Genomic DNA, 19,495 nt, shown 5'->3' on the forward strand with positions numbered 1-19,495 from the left:
GACTGTCTGTCAGTGTGACTTCAAAGTGGGTGTTGGAGGTTGTTCTTTGAAGTTCACACAGCAAACGACTCAGTCCATTGGCAGGTAGTCAGTTCAGCCACTTCCTCTCAAAACGAAAACATTAAGAGTGAGGCAATCCGACACAACCAGGACAGAAAGACACAAAGACAAGCTTCAGTTTGTGCAGAAAGAGTCATGGACGCCCTGAGGTCAGGTGTATTTCTGCTGTTTGGTCTGCTGCCTGTCTGCTCTGCGGGTAAGTTCCTCAAATACAAAACTTTTTACATATGAGTTGGGGTCAAATGTTTGTATATGTGATAGAGGAAATAAAACACCCAGCCGGCATTTGAAAACAGCCAGTAAGTGTTAAGAGACTCATTTTAAACCAAACTTGTATGCATTTTGAATTATGTCCTGATATCTTCCGTAACACGGGCCTTCTCTGCTCGGATAGATGAAGACAGAGAGATACGAAAATATCTGATATATGTGTTGCAAAAGAGTCACAGATGATAGAAGATATTTTTCCACACAGCATCATCTTGTGGAAAAAAGTAGAGCCGTTTGAGGTTTTCTTACATGGTAAGATAATGAGAGAAACATTTTCCATTCAATGTTATGAGAACAGTTCCTTATATTGGAAACAAACAGATTGTGAATATAATCTTGCTGTTTATCAATGAGGCCAACTCATCTGATAATAAACATGTTTTTTCCTTTTGTTTTTAGAGGCTCTTTGCTGACATTATATCTCTCAGACGCTCATGAAACGCGTTTTAGAGATACATGTTAGTCTAGTGATATTTAAATATGTGTCTTTATATAGTTCATCCCATAAAATTACACAATAACGCGCTGCCTATCTTTCCTGAACTTGAGAAGTTTTCTGTGCATTTGGCGTTTCCCAGGCTCTCCCTTTCATGTTGTAGGAGGGTTGTGAAAAAATATTTTCTTAATGATCAAAAAACACTTTCAAGTCCTGTCATGTATTTCATTCGATACATCGTGATGAAGGGATTAACAGGAAAGCATGAATAAATAATCTCCCATCAGAATATACTGAGTGGGAAAACAGCAAAGTTGAATTTAGTTTTCCACGGCATTAAAACTCCCTCTGAAGTAAAGCACACTTTACAATGTGTTGAAGGAAGCTGCCATAGAGATATTTATAGGTTTATTTGAACACTGCATATATGTGACCTTGTGACTTCCTGAAAGCCATGATTGCCTAATTTTTCCATTCGTACTCGCTGATGATTTGTTTCTAAACACAAAGAAATGCATCGTCCATGTTTACTATATTCACCAGGATATGTGTGAAACAAGCGCTATGAAGTGTTTAAGAACATGTGTGAAGTGAGAGCTTCAAAAATGACCAAATGCAGCACATTTTTACATGAAATAACATCTTTAAATCCTGAAAGCAATCTCCTTCTTTTTTGCCTTCAATTACTGTATATTAACGATGTTAGCAGTAAGTGATTAAATATTCATAGCCAAGACTACATCATTATTTAATCGACTGGAAGTATTTTAGAAGTATTTTACACACACTAATCAAAATTCAACCTCACACTATTTTCTTTACTTGAGGATTTCTAGTCGAATTTAAAATAAAATAAACAATGTTTGGTTTGAACTTCAATTGAGAAGTTAAAGGACTAGTTTGATATTTTGAAAATACAATGACCTTCTTGTTGAGTTAGATGAGCAGATTGATCCTAAAGTGACTGGCATCTGGTTGTAGCTTCTTATTGAATAAACAGAGATCAAGCTTGTATTCAATCTGCACATTTCTGTTAGAAGAGCGTGTACATGTATTTCCCAAACTGTCAAATGCTAACCAATGGTCAAACTCAAAATACCTGTTTTCTGGTTACTACTATTACTGGTTTTAAAGTTACCAAACTAAATGAAAGAACATGTCTATTTGTATAATGTGTGTGTTCAACCAAGCTTACCGGCTGTAAGATGTGTTATCATTTTTTTAACAAACAGATGTTAGAGGACGGTATCAATTAGAACAAATGTTTTAAAGCACACATGCTATAATATTTCTACCCCTAAGGGAAGTTTTATGAATTTTATAACAAACACAATCATGTAATAATAAGCCCTTTATTAATAAATTGCATATGTGAGATATCTTCGTATAATTAATGTGTGTGTTAATGAAGCATCTTCGCTATCCCCGCACCTGTATAAAGAAATAACCTCTCTTGTTATATTTTTTTTATTTGGGTTTGGCTTGTTTTTTTATTCTATGTGTTCCTATCATTTTACAAATGTTTTTATATACAGTTTTATTTGATTACTTTTCTCAGGTTGGTAACAAAACGATCTCACAATAAATGCGTTAAAACATTATGCAAGTATATTGTAAACGAAAGAAAACAAATGAAAACAAACTGCGAGGTGCAGGTCATTGACGGCAATTGTCGAAATTCTCAGAAATGCTTATCCCACCCACCCAGCAACAGTTATTACAAACTTTTCCTGTCTACAGCTAAAAAATAATCTAAAAGTAAGACATGTGACAACTTCAAGTAAATATAGATCAAGATTTGGTGATAGCTTCATTTAATCTCCACTACTGGAGTGGTGCTCTCACGTTAGGGCTTCTGTTCCGACCGCAGAGCGAGATAAACGGGCCTCTAACAGCCGTCACTCTGACAGGAAGTGCTAATCTACCATACCACATATATGTAGTGCATTACTTCCTGTTTCAGGGGTCTTACTCAATCATGAACTGCTTCACTATGGGGCTGTTTTCCATCCCATGTTGCTAAGTGGATATCTTGTATGCCATCTAACACACGCACACACACCCACCCACCCACCCACCCACACACACACACACACACACACACACACACACACACACACACACACACACACACACACACACACACACACACACACACACGTTAAGACCATGTGTCGTACTTTTCTGAAGTCAGAGGAGAAGTAAACACATCATTTTACTCATGTTTTTAAAGTAATTATATCATAATGATATATATTAAAGAAATATATAAAGCATGTCCAGTGGCAGACCTTTGTAAATGTGGGGTACCAAATAATGTAAACACAAATGTATCAAAACACCCAAATAGGGTTCTCCAATACACTTATAACAAAGAAATACACAAGAATACTTATTTACTGTTCACATAAAGTAATGCCTATAAATCATTTCAATTTCCCCTCTGGTTATAAAATGTCTTAAGTGGAGGGACGCACATAAAAATGATGTGTTGAAATCCCTCAGAAATGTGTGTAAGTTGAATTATTCACGATGTTTTTCTCTTGTGTTTGTCCTGTAGAGACGTTCTTCACTCACCCTCACATCTGCTACTTCCTGGATGCGTTTCTGACCCTTTACTGCATCATTGCCACCGGGCTCTTCTTCAAGGAAAAGGTGAGATAAGTTATTAATACCAGCAAGATATTAATAACTTGTCGGAAAAACTACCTAATAAATGTTATAGTAACTTATTATTCATTTAAAATTCTGCCAATACTTTATTTTCTTTATCATTTAATCTTTTATGTCTTTCTTGGATTTTTGTATTAATCTTGTATACACATTTTCTTTCATGTCGTCTTGTCTACCCAACAGCCTGAAACACCACTTAAGCATTTATAAGGGTTTCATAAGGACAAGCAACAATTTATCACAATAAATAATTGTCATTTTTTGCTAAATAAATAAACATTTGTAACTTGTGATGGGAGTTAATAGTGATTAATCAATTACTTGAAATAGTCATAAGGTTGCAGACTTCTTATTGGATGTTTTAATTTGATAAAATGCTGTTTTTTTTCTCTGTGTAGTTTGCCACCTTATCTCTGACTGATGAAGAGCCTGTAAGTCGCCATGTTTTCCTTTTATTTATTAATAATTGGTTGATATAAAGTATATTGATGTGAGTATGAGTGTTTTTGTTTGATGACTATCTAACTTTCTTGTGTATTTCTCACCGACTAAGAAGGGAGATAAGGATTGCATTTACCAGGTAAGACGAGCTCTCACACTGGATGAACAGATGAGGTTTAAACTCACTGCTCAGCTTTAACACATTTATTTACACGTTTCTCCTGCAGGAGCTTGACAGAGCAAAGGATACAGATCCTTACGATGTGCTCCAATCATCAAAACTAGGGAAGAAAGTAAGCAACAGCAGACTTTTGAAGGTCACTTTTCTGTCTCTGCTCGATCCTAAACTGTCAATCGCTGTGTTGTATTTGATCTTTTCTAGAAAAAAGCTGCCAAGAAAAATAAATCTGAGGTAAGAAGCTTAACTCACTCACATGGTCTCTTCAGTCATAACATTTGTCAAACATAATAAACTCTCTAGGATGTAGTCAGAATAACAAGAAACATGCAAGGCAAATGGTTTCCTTTTACAAATGTTAACAAATATTTACAAAATAAACTGGTCAAATAATTATAATAATAATATAATAATGATGATGAATACAGATGTTAAACTCTGTCTCTCTCCTCTACAGTCGACCCAAGGTGCGCCGGATGAAGATCCCTACGAGTCTCCGGTGGCCTCATCTCCCCTCGAATCCTAGATCTGAAACAACTATCATTAATCGATCAAAACGTACATCGACTATTTTGATGATCAATGATTGTTTAAGTGATACATCGAGAAAGAAATGCAAAACAGTTATTTACATGAAGCTTCTCAAAAAGGATGATTGTGTTATTGTGTAGCATTTATACTTAGCCTACTATTTTCTGCTTGTAGCCTAGCCTGATAGCATGCTATCATTTATACGTATTCAACATAAAGTATACTAGAAGCTATACTAGAAGCTGATAGGTATAATACAAATCTAATCTAATATAACTTTAGACCTTATTGCTAGATTATTTAGGGTGTTAGCATGCTAACAAAAATGAATGCTTATCACGTATAGCAGAAGCGGTTAGGGATTCCAAGAAGTCTTTTATTTAACCTTATTTGCATAGTACTTTAGCATGCTAACATAATGCTAAACGCAATGTAAGCTAAAGCAGAAGCGGATAGGGATGTAAACAAGCCCTTTATGTAATTGAAGCCATCACAGTGGCAGGTGTTTTTAGCGTGTTAGCATGATACAATTCATTAGTGCTACACAAAGTATAGCAGAAGCTGATAGGGTCATACATTCTGTCGCTTGTTTAACTTTAGAAGTTATTGGGCACAAAATGAAAAAAAGCCTGCATGGCTTAGAATTGGTGCTTCTGAATATCAAGCTGTAACTAAATGCCAATAAAAGACAAAGCACATCAAAACACTTGAAAATGGTTTAATGATGTTTACAACAAAAGAGAACTGTACATTTACAGTAAAAGATTATTTTTATATGTGTATAAAAACAAAACAAACAAAAATACAGCAGATAAATGCATCAAAATCTACTATGTATCCTGATTCACATACTTAAAACTCCTACACAACCTTTCAGTTCTACGCCGTACTTTACGGCAGTATTTTTAGTTGTTTTTTTCCTTGTAGTCAAATCAGAGCAGTCTCTCACAGAGTTTTTGTCCAAGATGGAAATCAGGACTCCTTAAATTAGAGTCCTGAAACGACAAGTATTATCAGACGGCAGAGTAAGAAACAGGGAAATAAATCAGGGACACATTCCTTTAGATGAGCCCAAGCTTTCCAACGCGACTAGTAAATGTTTTACACAATGCAGTTGAGATACACAAACATACTATGTACATGGTTGGCATTTTTTTTTTTTGGTTTTCTCATTTTTCCTATCTTGTTGAAAGCCATGGTCACACTCACATAACACACCCAAAAAAACATACAAAAATACTATATCTTTAACCTACCAAGAGTAAGACAGTTCTGCAATTAGTTCCATGCTGTGACAGAAAAAAAAGAGATTACGACAAACAAACGAGAAACTTTTCACGCAAGATTTTCTCAGAAATATACCAAAATATACATCTAAGCTTTGGAATCACTGAGGCTAGGACTAAAGCCAGTGCTGGGTTTGTCTCTTAATACACATGCTGCAGGGCGGAAGGGAGAGGAGGACAGAGAAAGACACAGGAGGACAGAGAGATATCTTTGGTATCTGCATTTGTCAAAAGTTACATATTTGGATTTTTGCTTTGGGATAGCGCTTGTGAGGTCCTTCAAACCTCACTCGGAGTAAAGCCTTAAACAAAGTGTCACTGGGACACAGTCCATGCAGAGAGACAGGACCATGATGCATAGTGTCACAGCGGATCAGAGTCTGTAGTGAAGAGACGATGGCAAAGGAGGGAGCAGAAGAGGAGGGAGGAGGGGACACAGCAGTGAGTTTAGGATGTGGATTCCTGGAGACAACAGGGTAAAATGTCCTGGGACTATACAGTGTGATGAGGAAGAGACAGAGGCAGGAAGAGCAGAGAGAGAGAGAGAGAGAGAGAGAGAGAGAAAGAGAGAGTGGACAGGGAAACATAACAACAAACATACAGTCCTGAGCATGTACAGTGTGCACAGGATTAACCCTCAGTCAGTGTGTATTAACAAACATCACCCAGTTACCACCAGATTGTGTCGGTGGGAGAAGCCCGTTCGGCCCCCTTTTCGACCCCCCCCCCCGTCCCACCTCCGATCCCCGCCCACAGGCACTGAAACCGCAGAGTGTTTTTTCGGAGCGGGTACACATTCGCATGCAGTAAAAAAGCAAATGAATCGAGGACTCGGGTGAGAGCGTGCAGCCGGGATTTGATCTGAGCAGTGAGGCGGGGATGGGCCGAGGGACGGGCGTCGTTTCGTTTACAATCAAGTTAGAAGTCTTTGGTTATTGTTGGTACCACAGGAGAGCGGGTCATGTGGGGAGACACGTACATACCTGCACTTAGTCAGAGAGGAAATCAAAAATTAAATAGAAAACAGGATTGTCAAACTTAAAGTGTTCAAATGTGGAGGGGGTCGTCTATTCAAAGTAACTTTTCAAAGGAATATAATACGCTAAAATAAATCTCAAGTTACAAACAAGCCAATTCCATAAAAGGCTGAAAAAGACATCAGTGTGCGGCATCAAAAACACCAAATTGTGAGAAAGAAAAAACAGCAGACATTCATGAGTACAGGTATGTATTTGTGTCTCCCCCTTGTGGTGTTACTTTCCACAGCCCTTCAAGTACAGTGTAAACGGGCTTCTCCACCGACAGTCTCTGTATTTTCTTCTTTTTTTGTGATTTTTTATAATATTTTATATTTCTTAAGTAGATTAAAGCAGGTTTCACTCAGTCTTGAGTTAGAAATGAGGTATACAACAGCTCGTTTTGCCTTAACTGGTGCTCCACACTTCCTTTGTCAACGATAAAAACCAGCAAACCAGTGTGGTGGGTTCAACAAACTACAACTTGATGCACGGCTGATCCACAAGAGCAACTCGAAAATCTGGAGATCACGTTATGAGACTAGAGCATCAAAGCAGAGCCAGTGGCAAGAAGAAACTTTAGTTGACAGTAGATAAGATCATTAATAGATAAAACACTCACACAATGACCCCAAACTGTAGTTTCTTTTCTGTAACTGCCTCGCTTTTAGGCTTTAGATATCGGTAAAGACCCCGGTATGGACCAACAAAAAAAAGTACTCTTATGTCTCACCCTCAAAAACCCACTGGAAGATGGATCAAATGCACCAAAATGGTTTGCAGACTGTACTCGCTATTCTCTCTTTAAAAAGACACACACACACACACACACACACACACACACACACACACACACACACACACACACACACACACACACACACACACACACACACACACACACACACACACACACACACACACACACACACACACACACACACACACACACACACACACACACACACACACACACACACACACACACACACACACACACACACACACACACACACACACACAGGAATTATTAGTAAAGCTTTTCTCACAGGTATCTTCAACCTGTCTGAGTCACATCTAAAAGCAAAGGTCGCAACATAATCATCCCACTCTCCAAAATGCCCAGAGTGCACCGCTTTGTTTCAGTGAAAACGGTGCACCTGGTGAGCTAAAGCTAAAGCTCTCACGCTCTCTCTCTCTCTCTCTCTCTCACACACACACACATACACACACACAGACACAGACACACACCAAAATGCTACAATGCTCATGTCTTCTACGTAACAATAAGGCATAAATGATAATGTTAATCTTCTTTGTCAAACTAAGAAAGCCAGTGATCTTGCCCTCACACTATACAAAACAATTAAAAGGCATAAAGTAAAAAAATCAAATGATTGTTAAAGACAGCACAACATATCAAGCCCACGTGACTCAAACAAAAACTATTAAAAGATTAAGATCCGATGCTTCAGAGTCAGGAGTGTCCGAGCAAACACAAGAGGCGTGATCTCAGATTTCTTATTTTTTGGTCTTGTCAGTTAAAAAAAAGAAAAATCGTTATTTTTGCAATAATAAAAAAAAGGAGGATTTAGGGGAGTTTGATAAACACTACATTCAGTCTTGATAACATACTGGTTCAAATATAAAATATGAATATCTTACACGTGTTTATATATATATTTATATGTATAGAATTAAGAAAAGATTGTTTCTCTAATTCTTTCCTCAGATAAATATTTCAGTAACATCCTATGGTGCCGATGGCAACTGGTTCATCTTGCTAGCACATGTTCAACTCTTTAGTAACTACAAACAGCACGGAAACAGGACCGAGTCCTCGAAGACGGGGAACCAGCGACGTGAGCAGCCAGACACCCGCCCAGCTGCGAAGAGAAAGGCTTGTCCTTTGGCAAGAAGGATCTCAAAATAATATTCAAACCTGGAAATACCCCATAAATAGTAGTACTAGAAAATAGCAGTAGTAGGTTGTCCGTTCCATGTATGGTTCCTATGTTTGGTTCATCAGTATAAACTTTGAATGGCGAGCCAGACGGTACTTATACATTCTACACTGTTCTACACACAGAAATGTCTAAAGGTGAACCTTATGTTAAGTGCTGCTGAGGTATATTCAGTCAAAGTAATTCAAAAGAAAAGAAGTACACAAGAGGGAAAACATGGACAAACTTCACTGCCTACAACCTCAGCGATCTAACAACGCTGTGGTAACTCATTTTGTAGAACAATGCTACTTTTTGATGTGGGGTTCAGTTGAATGTGTAGCACATAACAGTACTCAGCCCAACACTGTGTTGAGCAAGATAATTTGGCAGGTTTTAAAACTAGTCCGCAGACAGATTTAGGGAGCAGCATATCGTTTCATAGCGTGCTGGTTCAAAAATGGCGATGCTGAGAGGGAGTGTGGTGTGTTACTGATGATCTGATTTCTCAGCATTTACATAAAAGTGAGCCCTCCAGAGGGCAGGCCTGGTCTCACAGGGTGTATTCATAAAGCTATAGGAGAGCATGCAGGCCTCGAACCAGCTCAGCTCCAGCAGCAAGTTGTTAAAGCTTGGTTTCTGTGATCCTTATCTAGCAGAACCAAATAAGGACTATCCGGTGTTAACCGAGGCAGAGAGGGAAATCATTTGTCAGCAGTGTGAAGAGTAGGGCAACTACTGAGGAAAACCACTTTGGTTCAAGCTGTTGTTTTATGGCTGAATATTAGTACAAAACCAAAAAACAGAACCTTTCCACTTTGCTTCAGAAAAGTCCAAAACTGCTACCAAAATGGCCAATAAAGATAAAGGAGAGCTAAGCCATCAAATGGCTGAAGGATAACCAGGATCAGGCGTTAGGGGCGAGGCCCCGGTGATAAAAAAAACCATTCAAAATTAATAAAAACGAACATTTTCTTGTGCCCCATCCCGCCAATCCCTCTGTTTTTGGTCAGTTTGTGCTGCCAATTTTTTAAGTTGAGCGATGAGACACTTTGTCAAATTAAAAAAAAGGTCATCTTTGGAAAATGATCATCAAAATATTGCATTTCTATATTCTGTTGACAATGAAGAGAAATTCTGTACTCATAAATATATCGACTAGACTAAGCTACACCGAGTACACACAGCAATTATTTTAACAAATATTTTTGGTATATCTTAAAGTACGAAGCCAGTCGAGTGACTGCAGACAGAGAAAGACAGAATTTCATTCCTCCCCAAACGGGCAGACTGCAGCTCATCAATCCAGTTTTTTGGTACAGATACTGTGCACAAGTAGATACGACGGTACTACTATTAAGAAAATTAAAATAAAACAAAAACACAACAACCCCATCTAGCCAATGCCAGCATACATTTGGTATGATGCCCATGCCCCGACTAATCTCCCAACGACAGAGCAGTCAGCCGCAGAGCCGCGTGGATCATGCAGGAACTGAACTCTCTGTAGACAACACATGCAGACGTCTATTTCCTACCTCTGAATCCAAACGTAATGTACAGTTTTCCAATAGACCACCATCCAAAACAAATCACCCTTAAATCAGACACGGGACTGCATGTCCGCAGCTCTTTCGAAAGCTTTCAGTCATTTTCTATCAGTGTCTGTAATCCGCACCGAGACGGTGATTTCACAAAAAGCTTTGGGGCTACTTCGCTCCGCAGCTAAATGTAAAACTCAGTGTTTCCAGAAAGAGAGACTCAGAGAGACACGTCTTGTCCCTCTGATCCTTAAAGCAATGATAACCTTTATATCGGCCACTTATTACTTGTTTTTAAAGCCTTATAACCACGATTAAAAATTGATAGTTAACTTAATATTAGACTTACAAAGTTCTGAAAATGTTAAAAAATACAGAAAAGAAAGGGAAAAGAAAATCTCTACAATATAACTTTGATATGATTTGCGTCAAGGCCTGTCCAAAACAACTCAAAAGAGATCATTAAAAGGTGGGGTGACACACAAAGCCCCGTTAGTGATGATGAATATTAGTAGTAAATCAGTTTGAATGTTAAAAGAGAAAAAACAAAAACGTTTTTGGTTAGAAGTGTTTCAGAGAAATTCTGACCTGGAAATAGGAGGATATATATTTATATATATACACACACACACACACACACACACACACACACACACACACACACTCACACACACACACACACACACACGTACACACACACACAACGTGAACAGCTTGATCGTGCCGGGGATATTTCATCCTCCCGGTCACTTTGTCAAGGTTCATGATGAGCGGCAGGCCAACAACAGCGAATGTTTGTTGGAAAAAAAACATCCAAGAATCAAAAAAGAAACAAAAATGTAAAAAGTCAACCTCAACCTCACTCGGGGTTGTTTTCTTTTTGGTGGCAGCAAAAGGATTAAATAATGATAGATACAATGGAAAGAATGTGGGGTTGGTTAGTGGAGCGCTGATCTCAGACGCCCTGACCAGAGAAACAGACGGTATGCAGCCGGGCTTCACTGAGCCTTGGAGGCAGCGGTGATGGTGGAGTTTTGCACAGGCACAGCAGCCGCGGAGGCTTGAAGGTGGGCGTCGGAGGTCAGCTGCAGCCCCCCCACCCCCGGCATCAGGCTGACGGGGTTACTGGTGAGCAGCGACAGGTTCTGGGGGTTCAGGAAGAGCGGTGTGCCGCCAGACGTGTTGGCGAACAGAAGGTTGCTGCCGTCCAGAGACGTGATGGGGATCTGACTGGAGGCCAGAGCTGAGGGGAGACGGGGGGGGGGAGGGTTTAGAGAGAGAGCAAAGGGGGGGCGGGGGGGGTCAGTCACATTGTAGTCTATTTGAAATACATAGAGTCCTGTTGTTTTATGTTAGAAATGTATAGTAAGGGTCCTCAGCACATAGAAGCTGCCGGCAGTGGCTCAGTCAGAGTAGGGGCTTGGACTGGGAGCTGTAGGGTCGCCGGTTCAAGTCCCTGAACAGACCTAAAACATGGAGTGTGGACTGCTACTTGGAGAGGTCCCAGTTCACCTCCTGCCCTGCCGTGGTGCCCTTGAGCAAGGCACCGGACACCCCCCTTCCCCCCTCACTCCCATTGCTCCCCGGGCGCTGTACAATAGCTGCCCACTGCTCCTAGTATACTAGACTCCTGCTACTAGGATGGGTTAAATGCAGAGGACACCTGTCACTGTGTGCTCTGCATGTGTGACCATTACAGAGGGTTTCATCCCTCCCAATTCTATTCATCTATTCTATTCTGCATGTCGGGCATTTTGCACATTTGGTTGTGAACCCCGAAATGTTGAGTACCCCCAAGTTTTATGTTAGAAATGTATAGTAAGGGTCCCCAGCACGTAGAAACTGCCGGATGCTAACTTGCATGTTGGGAAATTTGCACATTTGGCATAAGTTGTATTAATTAGCACATGCAGTCAACAGTTAAACAATGGCTTGGCTGATGGGGACAATTTTTTAGGTTATTTGACATGTAAAAATATTGAATGTTTCCAGCTTTTCAGATATTGGGATGTTTCTGCATTGAGGACTATTACATTTCCTGTTGTGAACCTGGAAATGTTGAGTACCCCCACATTTTATGTTAGAAATGTATAGTAAGGGTCCCCAGCACATAGAAACTGCAGGATGCTAACTTGCATGTTGGGCAGTTTGCACATTTGGCACAAGTTGCATTATTTAGCACGTCCAGTCAACAGTTAAACAATGGCTTGGCTGATGTGGACAATGTTGGAGTGATTGTTGGAGGTTATTGCGACAATATATGGTTTAGCTAAAAAGATAAGTGAGTTAATTCAACGTTTGAGTCATTTGAAATGTAAAAATATTGAATGTTTCCAGCTTTTCAGATATTGGGATGTTTCTGCATTGAGGACTATTACTTTCTTTGTTTAATGCACATGTTCCTGGTTAAACGAACATACTGTGTTGGGTTCAAACTCAATTAAAAATAAACCCACTTTTTTTCACAGAAGTAATTTTCTCTCAGCACGATTAACCTCATGGGCGTGGCCTGATTAATTTAGCTATTAATATGCAAATGCATTGTGGGCCTCATTACATTTTGCTTTAATTATACAAACAATGGGATATCTTCATAAACCCATGGTGAATTTTAATTTCTTAATTATTTTCCTTTATAAATGCTATGAATATGTTCTTTTTGTTCTTTAAAATCACACTGGCTATTTAATTTAATGGGTTCATTCATTCATCTGGTTCCTAATTAGTCATGTTTAGTATATTTATAACTGGCTTTTATTGCCTATTTTTGTGGGAGACTATCTTTGAATCCGTCATGCTACCAAGGACAATGCAGGATATCAGTAAGTGGCAATCAGCTTTTAGCAGTTAAAATAATATGCGTGTACTAAAGAGTATTCTTCTGTCTCTATAAAGACAAAACGACCCAACCCTAGTAATGTTTTCCTTCTGGAGTTGTAGCTCCATACATACCATGATCTGGGACTGTGCTGTATGTGTATAGTATGACAAGTATGTAAATATGTGCAAAGGAATAATTAAATATGCATACATTGATAAACACCTTGGATGGTAGCCAAGGTGCTGTTGCTCATGAGGGCTGGATTCAGCGCACCGCCAAGGCCTCCAGAAGTCAGACTGAGCAGGGCCCCGCTGGAAAAGGATAAATGACACGGAGAGATAAGACCCCTGAAGCTCCACAGAGGGATAATCATTGCATTAAGTGTTGGGAAAATACTGAATATACTCTTCTAATATCAGAGTACACATGATAACAAAAGGTCCTACGTAGCTGTGTACATGACAGGATGAATGATTACCTAGAAGAGCATCAGGACTGTTTGAGGCATATGATAGCTATGTGATTAACATGATGATTCAGCCTCTATGGAGAGAGACATATGACAAGCATGATCATTTCTGACGTGGAGCTAATCTGAAGTAAACATTGAATTTTTAGGTTTTGAGAAAAAAGTCAGAATTTTGAGATTTTTAGAAAAAAGTCAACATTTTGAGAAAGAGAACAGGTTTGAGATTTTGAGAGAAAGTCAGAATTTTGAGAGAAAGTCAGAATTTTGAGATGTTTTGAGAAAAGTCAGAATTTTGAGAAAAGTCTGAATTTTGAGATGTTTTGAAAAAAGTCAAGATTTTGCAAAAAGAAAAATCAGAATTTTTAGAAAAAGTCAGAATTTTGAGGTTTTTTTGAGAAAGTCAGAATTTTGAGATTTCTTGAGAAAGTCAGAATGTTGAGATTGAGAAAAAAAAAAATTATTTCTCCAGAATTTTGAGAAAAAGTCAGGATTTCCAGAAAAAAGCCAACATTTTGAGAAAAAAACTCAGTATTGTGAACATGACAGGATGAATGATTACCTAGAAGAGCATCAGGAATGTTTGAGGCATATGATAGCTATGTGATTAACATGATGATCCAGCCTCTATGGAGATAGACATATGACAAGCATGATCATTTCTGACGTGGGCCTCAGCTAATCTAAACTAAACATAGAATACTGCTTTGAACCGGTATTCCTGCATCTTGTGACTGTAACTCCCTCTCTTGTATATCAGCGCGGGACACTGTTCAGGAACTAGTTGTACCAAATGCTCTGTATGTGATGACTACTTCCATTCTTGCAAGGATAATAAATACATGTATTCTGATTATTGAAGCTCAAGCCGTGAGTGATATTTTTCTAACATGAATATTTGAACAGAACCTGTACTAACCCAGAAGCGAACTGAGAGGAGGCCATGAGTCCCGGGTTGAGCCCCGCGGCGGCAGCAGCCATGGCGGCGAAGCTGCTGGGTAACTGAGCCTGCTGCAGCGCGGCCGAGAGACTGGAGGCCGACACCATCAGCTGACCCCCCCCCAGAGAGGCGATGGATGTGGGGGCCTGGATGATGGTGTGGCCCTTGCTCTCTGCTTTCATAGAGTGAATAGTCGTTGGCGACGGGCTCAAAGATGGAGAGCAGGCTGTAGTAAATATAGGTGCAGTGGAGATGACTGATGCCGTGTTCGTGCCTTTGAGGAAGAAAACAACATTCAATGATATTATAGTGCGGTGATGAGGCAGGTGTTCCTGTGTACGGTGATTCCCCGGGAACAACTGGAAGTCATCTGAGAGTTTAACTGGTGTTTGGTGTCATATGATTATAAATATAGTTATATTCATAATATCTAAAAATATTCATGAAAAATTCATAAAAATGGCGTAAAAACCTTTTTCACAAAAATCTAACATGATAAAGAAATGTGTTTTTAGGAGTAACTTATAATTGGTATTTATAGTATCATTCTGTAATAAATATATATTAAGATATCTTTTTGCAAAATAAAACCTCGAACCTAATATTTTAAATGTGAGTCTATCACACAAATGTATATAAGATACTGTACCAATTAAATGGCGTAAAATTGTATTTCATGTATTTTTTCTTACTCTTCTGCTTCTGGATCTCTTCTTAGGTGAGATACGTGTGCAGAAAGTGAATACATGTAAAGTCGTGTAGAGGCGTTTATATTGACTCTACTGAGTCCTTTTGGATTTCAATGCATTTGAGACACAGGTTGTTTACCTAGCAACATTACTGATCGTTTGTTAGGTGCACATTCTCAATAAGGCAAACACACATGGTGACCCCGTACACACCTGTGAAAGACAAATTGGCGACGCTGGTGCTGGTGAGAGGCATCATTGGGTTTACAGTCAGAGTGGTGGATGTGTTAATAGAGGGACTGTTCACAAGGCTTGCTGTGCTGGCCACCTGAGAAACAGAATAACAGAGAGACGTACATTAGTTCAGAGTGTCAACAAACAACAGCTAAAACGGATGAGATGAATCGTTTTGAATTGTAGTTTAATCCAGTGAACAAATGTGTGTAAATGATCGGATCCAGGAACAGTTAATAGACTCTGGTGTTCGTCATTACCATGGGGCTACTGGGGGTAAAGAGGGATTTAGTGGCGCCTCCTCCCATGCCGCTGCTGGGGGGGTTGATCCTCTTCTCCTTCTGCCGGCGGTTGCAGAACCAGACCCGGATCACCTCTTTCTCCATGTTGAGCTGGTCGGCGATCATGGTGATCTCTTCAGAGGTAGGTTTTTGGTTCTGCTAGAAGAGGGCAAAAAGCCAGAGAAGCCATGTGAGCACTGAGGAGTCTCGAAAACCTGATCAAGATGACATTCACAAAAACGAGTTCCCACTAAATGGGCAAATATAGGTCAGCTTAAGAAAAATGTTCTTAGTTGGTTATGTTGGTCGTCGTGTGTGTGTGTGTGTGTGTGTGTGTGTGTGTGTGTGTGTGTGTGTGTGTGTGTGTGTGTGTGTGTGTGTGTGTGTGTGTGTAGACAACACTAAACACATACTTCAATAAGCTCTAGTGTGAGTTTCTAACCTCCAGAAAGCTATTTTCTAAGGCCACTCGGATGTTGGTCTCGATGCTAGTCCTCTTCTTCCGTCTGCGGTTGAGCCCCTCGATGCCCATCCCCGGGGAGCCCAGCGCGTTGGGGCTGGACAGGGACTGGTCCGATGACAGGTTCTCTGCACAAACAGCACCGACACAAAAGACAGGAAGAGAGGTAAAGACAAGGCCCTGGAGAGATACACAACGCACTCTGCCCTGCGCCCGACATGTCAGGGAGACAAAGAGTATGCAGAGCGATGAGGACTAGTGTGTTAAGGAAATTGTGAAATCAAATGTGTTAACATTGCTAACCTTAGTTTCTCTGATTAGGTCATCTCTCTGGGAGTGAACCTTGAATGTATGTGTGGTCAACAGACGTGTTTAGGGGGTGAGGGTTTGCATACTGTGTCTGAGGGGTATCTGTATATCCCACTGTCTTGTAGGGTGTGATGGTTTTGCATAAAGTGCCAGAGGGGGTATCAGCTGGCCTCCCCGAATGTTGTTGTAATGTAAATCTGCTTTGTGATGTCCTCTTATAAAGAGAGCCTGTTCCACTCAGAACAGTACGTGCTCTTTGGAGGAGACTTCATACTTGCAAGTATAAAGGTCCTTATTGCTTTTAATACGAATATTGTGTTGCTGTACGTTTGTTACCTAACTGATTATTCTCTCTAGACCACAGCTGATTTTAAAGCTGATACGACAAGTGCTTCTGTGTGAGGGATTCAGGAGGGTTCAGGGACAAACCTGCATCGTTGAGCCACTTCTCCAACAATGGCTTGAGTTTGCACATGTTCTTAAAGCTCAGGTTCAAGGCCTCAAAGCGAGAAATGGTAGTTTGGCTGAAGTCGTTTCCGTACAGCTTCCCCATGGCCAGGCCAACATCCCCCTGGCAGAGAGGAGAGAGAAAGAGGAAAACATGAAACAAGAGGGTGCCAGAATCCCAATACTTTTGACCAATAGACAAATTATAATATTATTATAATCAGCGTTTCCGCCAGGTGGGCGTCTTGCTTTCAGGAAAAAAAAAAAAAAAAAACCTAATTCGAGAGAAGATCGAGTTTTTATCGCTTGAAATGACGGAAAGGAAAAAGGACAAGGAGATCCCTCTGTTGGAGGGGCAAAGGAGCCTGGTGGGATTCTTTTCGGAGTATTGCTGATCGTTTCCCCGACACCGGCGGTGCCTGCCACAGGACAACACGGAACGTGCGCGAATTGGACGCGATGAGTGTAAGCACCAAAATGTTTTCGGTCTAAAAACAAGAACCGCAGAAGTCACGCTTACGTCGGAGGGGGGCGAGATTGTAAATAAAGGTTGTAACAAGCAGTAGCGCTTAGCAAAGTGACTAGAAGGCAACCACACACTTATAAAAAAGAAACACACTTTCTAAAGTCAGGCAACACTAACCAGGCTTCGTGTGATTCTGTTTATTTGTGCCTTACTTTGACCATCGTTCACTGTTATTGATCATTGTGGAGAGAGGCAGACGTTTTGCAGCTATCGTATGGAATCAATACATGGGCTGCACAGGTTGCCATGTCCGACTATCACAAGTAGAATCATAATGAAAAATACGCTGGTAAAATGTGCCTGTAGAAAACGAGTAGTCAAGAAAGTCAGTTTAGCTTCGGTTGCTATGCTAACACCATTGTTGTTGTAGTAGTGAGCGTCGTAACGCCGTTGGGGAGAAAATCAGCGACGTAAACGGTGACGTCGTGACGCAGCCGTGGCAGCACCAGTCGGGCTCTGGGCGGTGTGAACAAAGCGGGGGCTGAAAAGAAGAACCGGTTCCGAACCAGAAAAGCTCTAGCACGGAGCTAGAACGGGGACCGCGTTGGTGTGACTCCTTCATTAGCTCCTAGGTGGAACACTAATAACATTAACTAGCCTAGCATGTAGTAATGTTGTCCCCCCATGTGCAGGAAATGTCACGGTGAACTTAAACCAAATGGACAAGGGGGAACATTCTGTTTTAAATCAGATAATTAAATCTAGAAATAGAATTCATAACTAAGCCTTAACTCAACTTGAATGACACAATATATTAAATGACTGTGCTATGTGAGAACACTGTTGTTCCTGTTACTTTTTTAAAAGTTTTTTATTTCTTCCTTCACTTTCTCCTCCAACCGATTAACGGAGGGAGGAGGTTCAACTGAAAATCATACTATCACTGAAGCTGTGAGAAATACACAGAACATGACACTCACCTGCGTGAAGCCCAGTTTGATGCGCCTCTGTTTGAAGGTCTTGGCAAACTGTTCCAGTTCCTCCAGATCGCTGGGCTCCTCCAGAGTCGGGGTGTCCAGCCGTTTGGGGGTGGTCTGACTGTGGGGCAGGGACAGGATCGGTGTGGCTGCAGTTGTGCGGGTTGGAGTGGCCGGCTGAAGAAATAAGCAAAATATAAAAATGTATTTGTTATTAACGCAAAGTCAGCAAAGGGGAGAAAGTATTACAAAATGACACCTAGCTAATCTATAAAAGTTTGCTTCGTAGTTAGATTTGATTCAAACAGCTGGAATAAAGCAGATCCACATATTTCAGAGTTTTCTTGCCTCATTACGAACCTGAGTTGTGAGGGTGATGCTTGGTTGAGTCGTCAGGAGGTTAGCTTGGCTTTGAGGTAGTTGATTTAGAAGACTCTGGGCTTGCATTAGGCCTACAGCGTGAAACACGTGAGAGTTGAGATACATGCATTGAAATATTCTTCCGTAACAATCAAATATTGGATTTGCCTCCTTTCTTAATTCTGCATGTGAGTGTGTTTCCTCACCCTGTTGGGTATGCGGTGTCTGTGAGATGATGAACTGCGTGGGCTGCAGCTGCGTGGCAATCGGGTGGCCGGGCTGCAGCAGGACAAACTGCGGCATGCTGAGATTCTGCGGCTGCAGCTGCTGGCAGAAAACACAAACTAATGATCAGAAAACTCAGATAAATAAGCTATTTATAACAGTTTATGCTTTGCAGATAGATGTTCCAACATATCTTAAGTTGGACTATGGCCATCAATTACAATATTCGAATTTCATACTAAAGAGCAGGGTATATTATTTATGCCAATCATTTAGATATACCAACCCATGTTGAATACAAATTAATACTTTATTATAGTTATTTATATAAATAGTTATCCACGCAATAAACCGTATTTAATTTTTGTCTTAATTTACATAATTTTATTTCATATTCTATTTACATGTATATAGACTTTTTGCACTACTTTTTATTTTGTATTTT

General features: G+C 40.2%; 2 protein-coding genes across 4 annotated transcripts in view; one reads left to right on the forward strand and one right to left on the reverse strand.

Moving 5' to 3' along the window:
* LOC307027231 (uncharacterized protein) lies at positions 1-5,293 on the forward strand. 2 transcript variants are annotated; one of them, XM_079662461.1, is made up of 7 exons: positions 1-256; positions 3,327-3,421; positions 3,838-3,870; positions 3,996-4,019; positions 4,108-4,173; positions 4,263-4,292; positions 4,516-5,293. In XM_079662461.1, exons 1-7 carry the CDS (start codon positions 196-198, stop codon positions 4,582-4,584), a joined length of 378 nt encoding a protein of 125 aa, XP_079518587.1. In that variant the 5' UTR covers positions 1-195; the 3' UTR covers positions 4,585-5,293. The 2 variants fall into 2 exon arrangements, with proteins under 2 accessions (XP_079518587.1, XP_079518586.1); XM_079662460.1 differs by having other exon boundaries at positions 4-256; positions 3,993-4,019.
* The window catches only part of pou2f1b (POU class 2 homeobox 1b), a gene marked incomplete at its 5' end in the record, with an annotated part of 26,400 nt that continues 12,198 nt past the window's right edge, over positions 5,294-19,495 (reverse strand). The window contains 10 exons of one of the 2 annotated variants that reach the window (XM_079662459.1): positions 5,294-11,618; positions 13,407-13,507; positions 14,582-14,876; positions 15,505-15,619; positions 15,786-15,965; positions 16,249-16,403; positions 17,005-17,146; positions 18,469-18,642; positions 18,826-18,917; positions 19,032-19,152. In XM_079662459.1, coding sequence (XP_079518585.1) covers positions 11,374-11,618; positions 13,407-13,507; positions 14,582-14,876; positions 15,505-15,619; positions 15,786-15,965; positions 16,249-16,403; positions 17,005-17,146; positions 18,469-18,642; positions 18,826-18,917; positions 19,032-19,152 — 1,620 coding nt within the window. In that variant the 3' untranslated portion in view covers positions 5,294-11,373. The remainder of the gene's footprint in view (positions 11,619-13,406; positions 13,508-14,581; positions 14,877-15,504; positions 15,620-15,785; positions 15,966-16,248; positions 16,404-17,004; positions 17,147-18,468; positions 18,643-18,825; positions 18,918-19,031; positions 19,153-19,495) is intronic. The other variant, XM_079662458.1, reaches the window with a different exon arrangement.

The sequence above is a fragment of the Notothenia rossii genome, assembly GCF_949606895.1.
Source record: "Notothenia rossii genome assembly, chromosome: 2".
Taxonomy (NCBI): Eukaryota; Metazoa; Chordata; class Actinopteri; order Perciformes; family Nototheniidae; genus Notothenia; species Notothenia rossii.

Coding starts and splice junctions, on each gene's coding strand:
- LOC307027231 (XM_079662460.1), top strand. CDS start 196: ATGGACGCCCTGAGGTCAGGTGTATTTCTGCTGTTTGGTCTGCTGCCT. Junction 4,020..4,107: donor ATAAGGATTGCATTTACCAG/GTAAGACGAGCT, acceptor TTTCTCCTGCAG/GAGCTTGACAGAGCAAAGGA. Junction 4,293..4,515: donor CCAAGAAAAATAAATCTGAG/GTAAGAAGCTTA, acceptor TCTCCTCTACAG/TCGACCCAAGGTGCGCCGGA.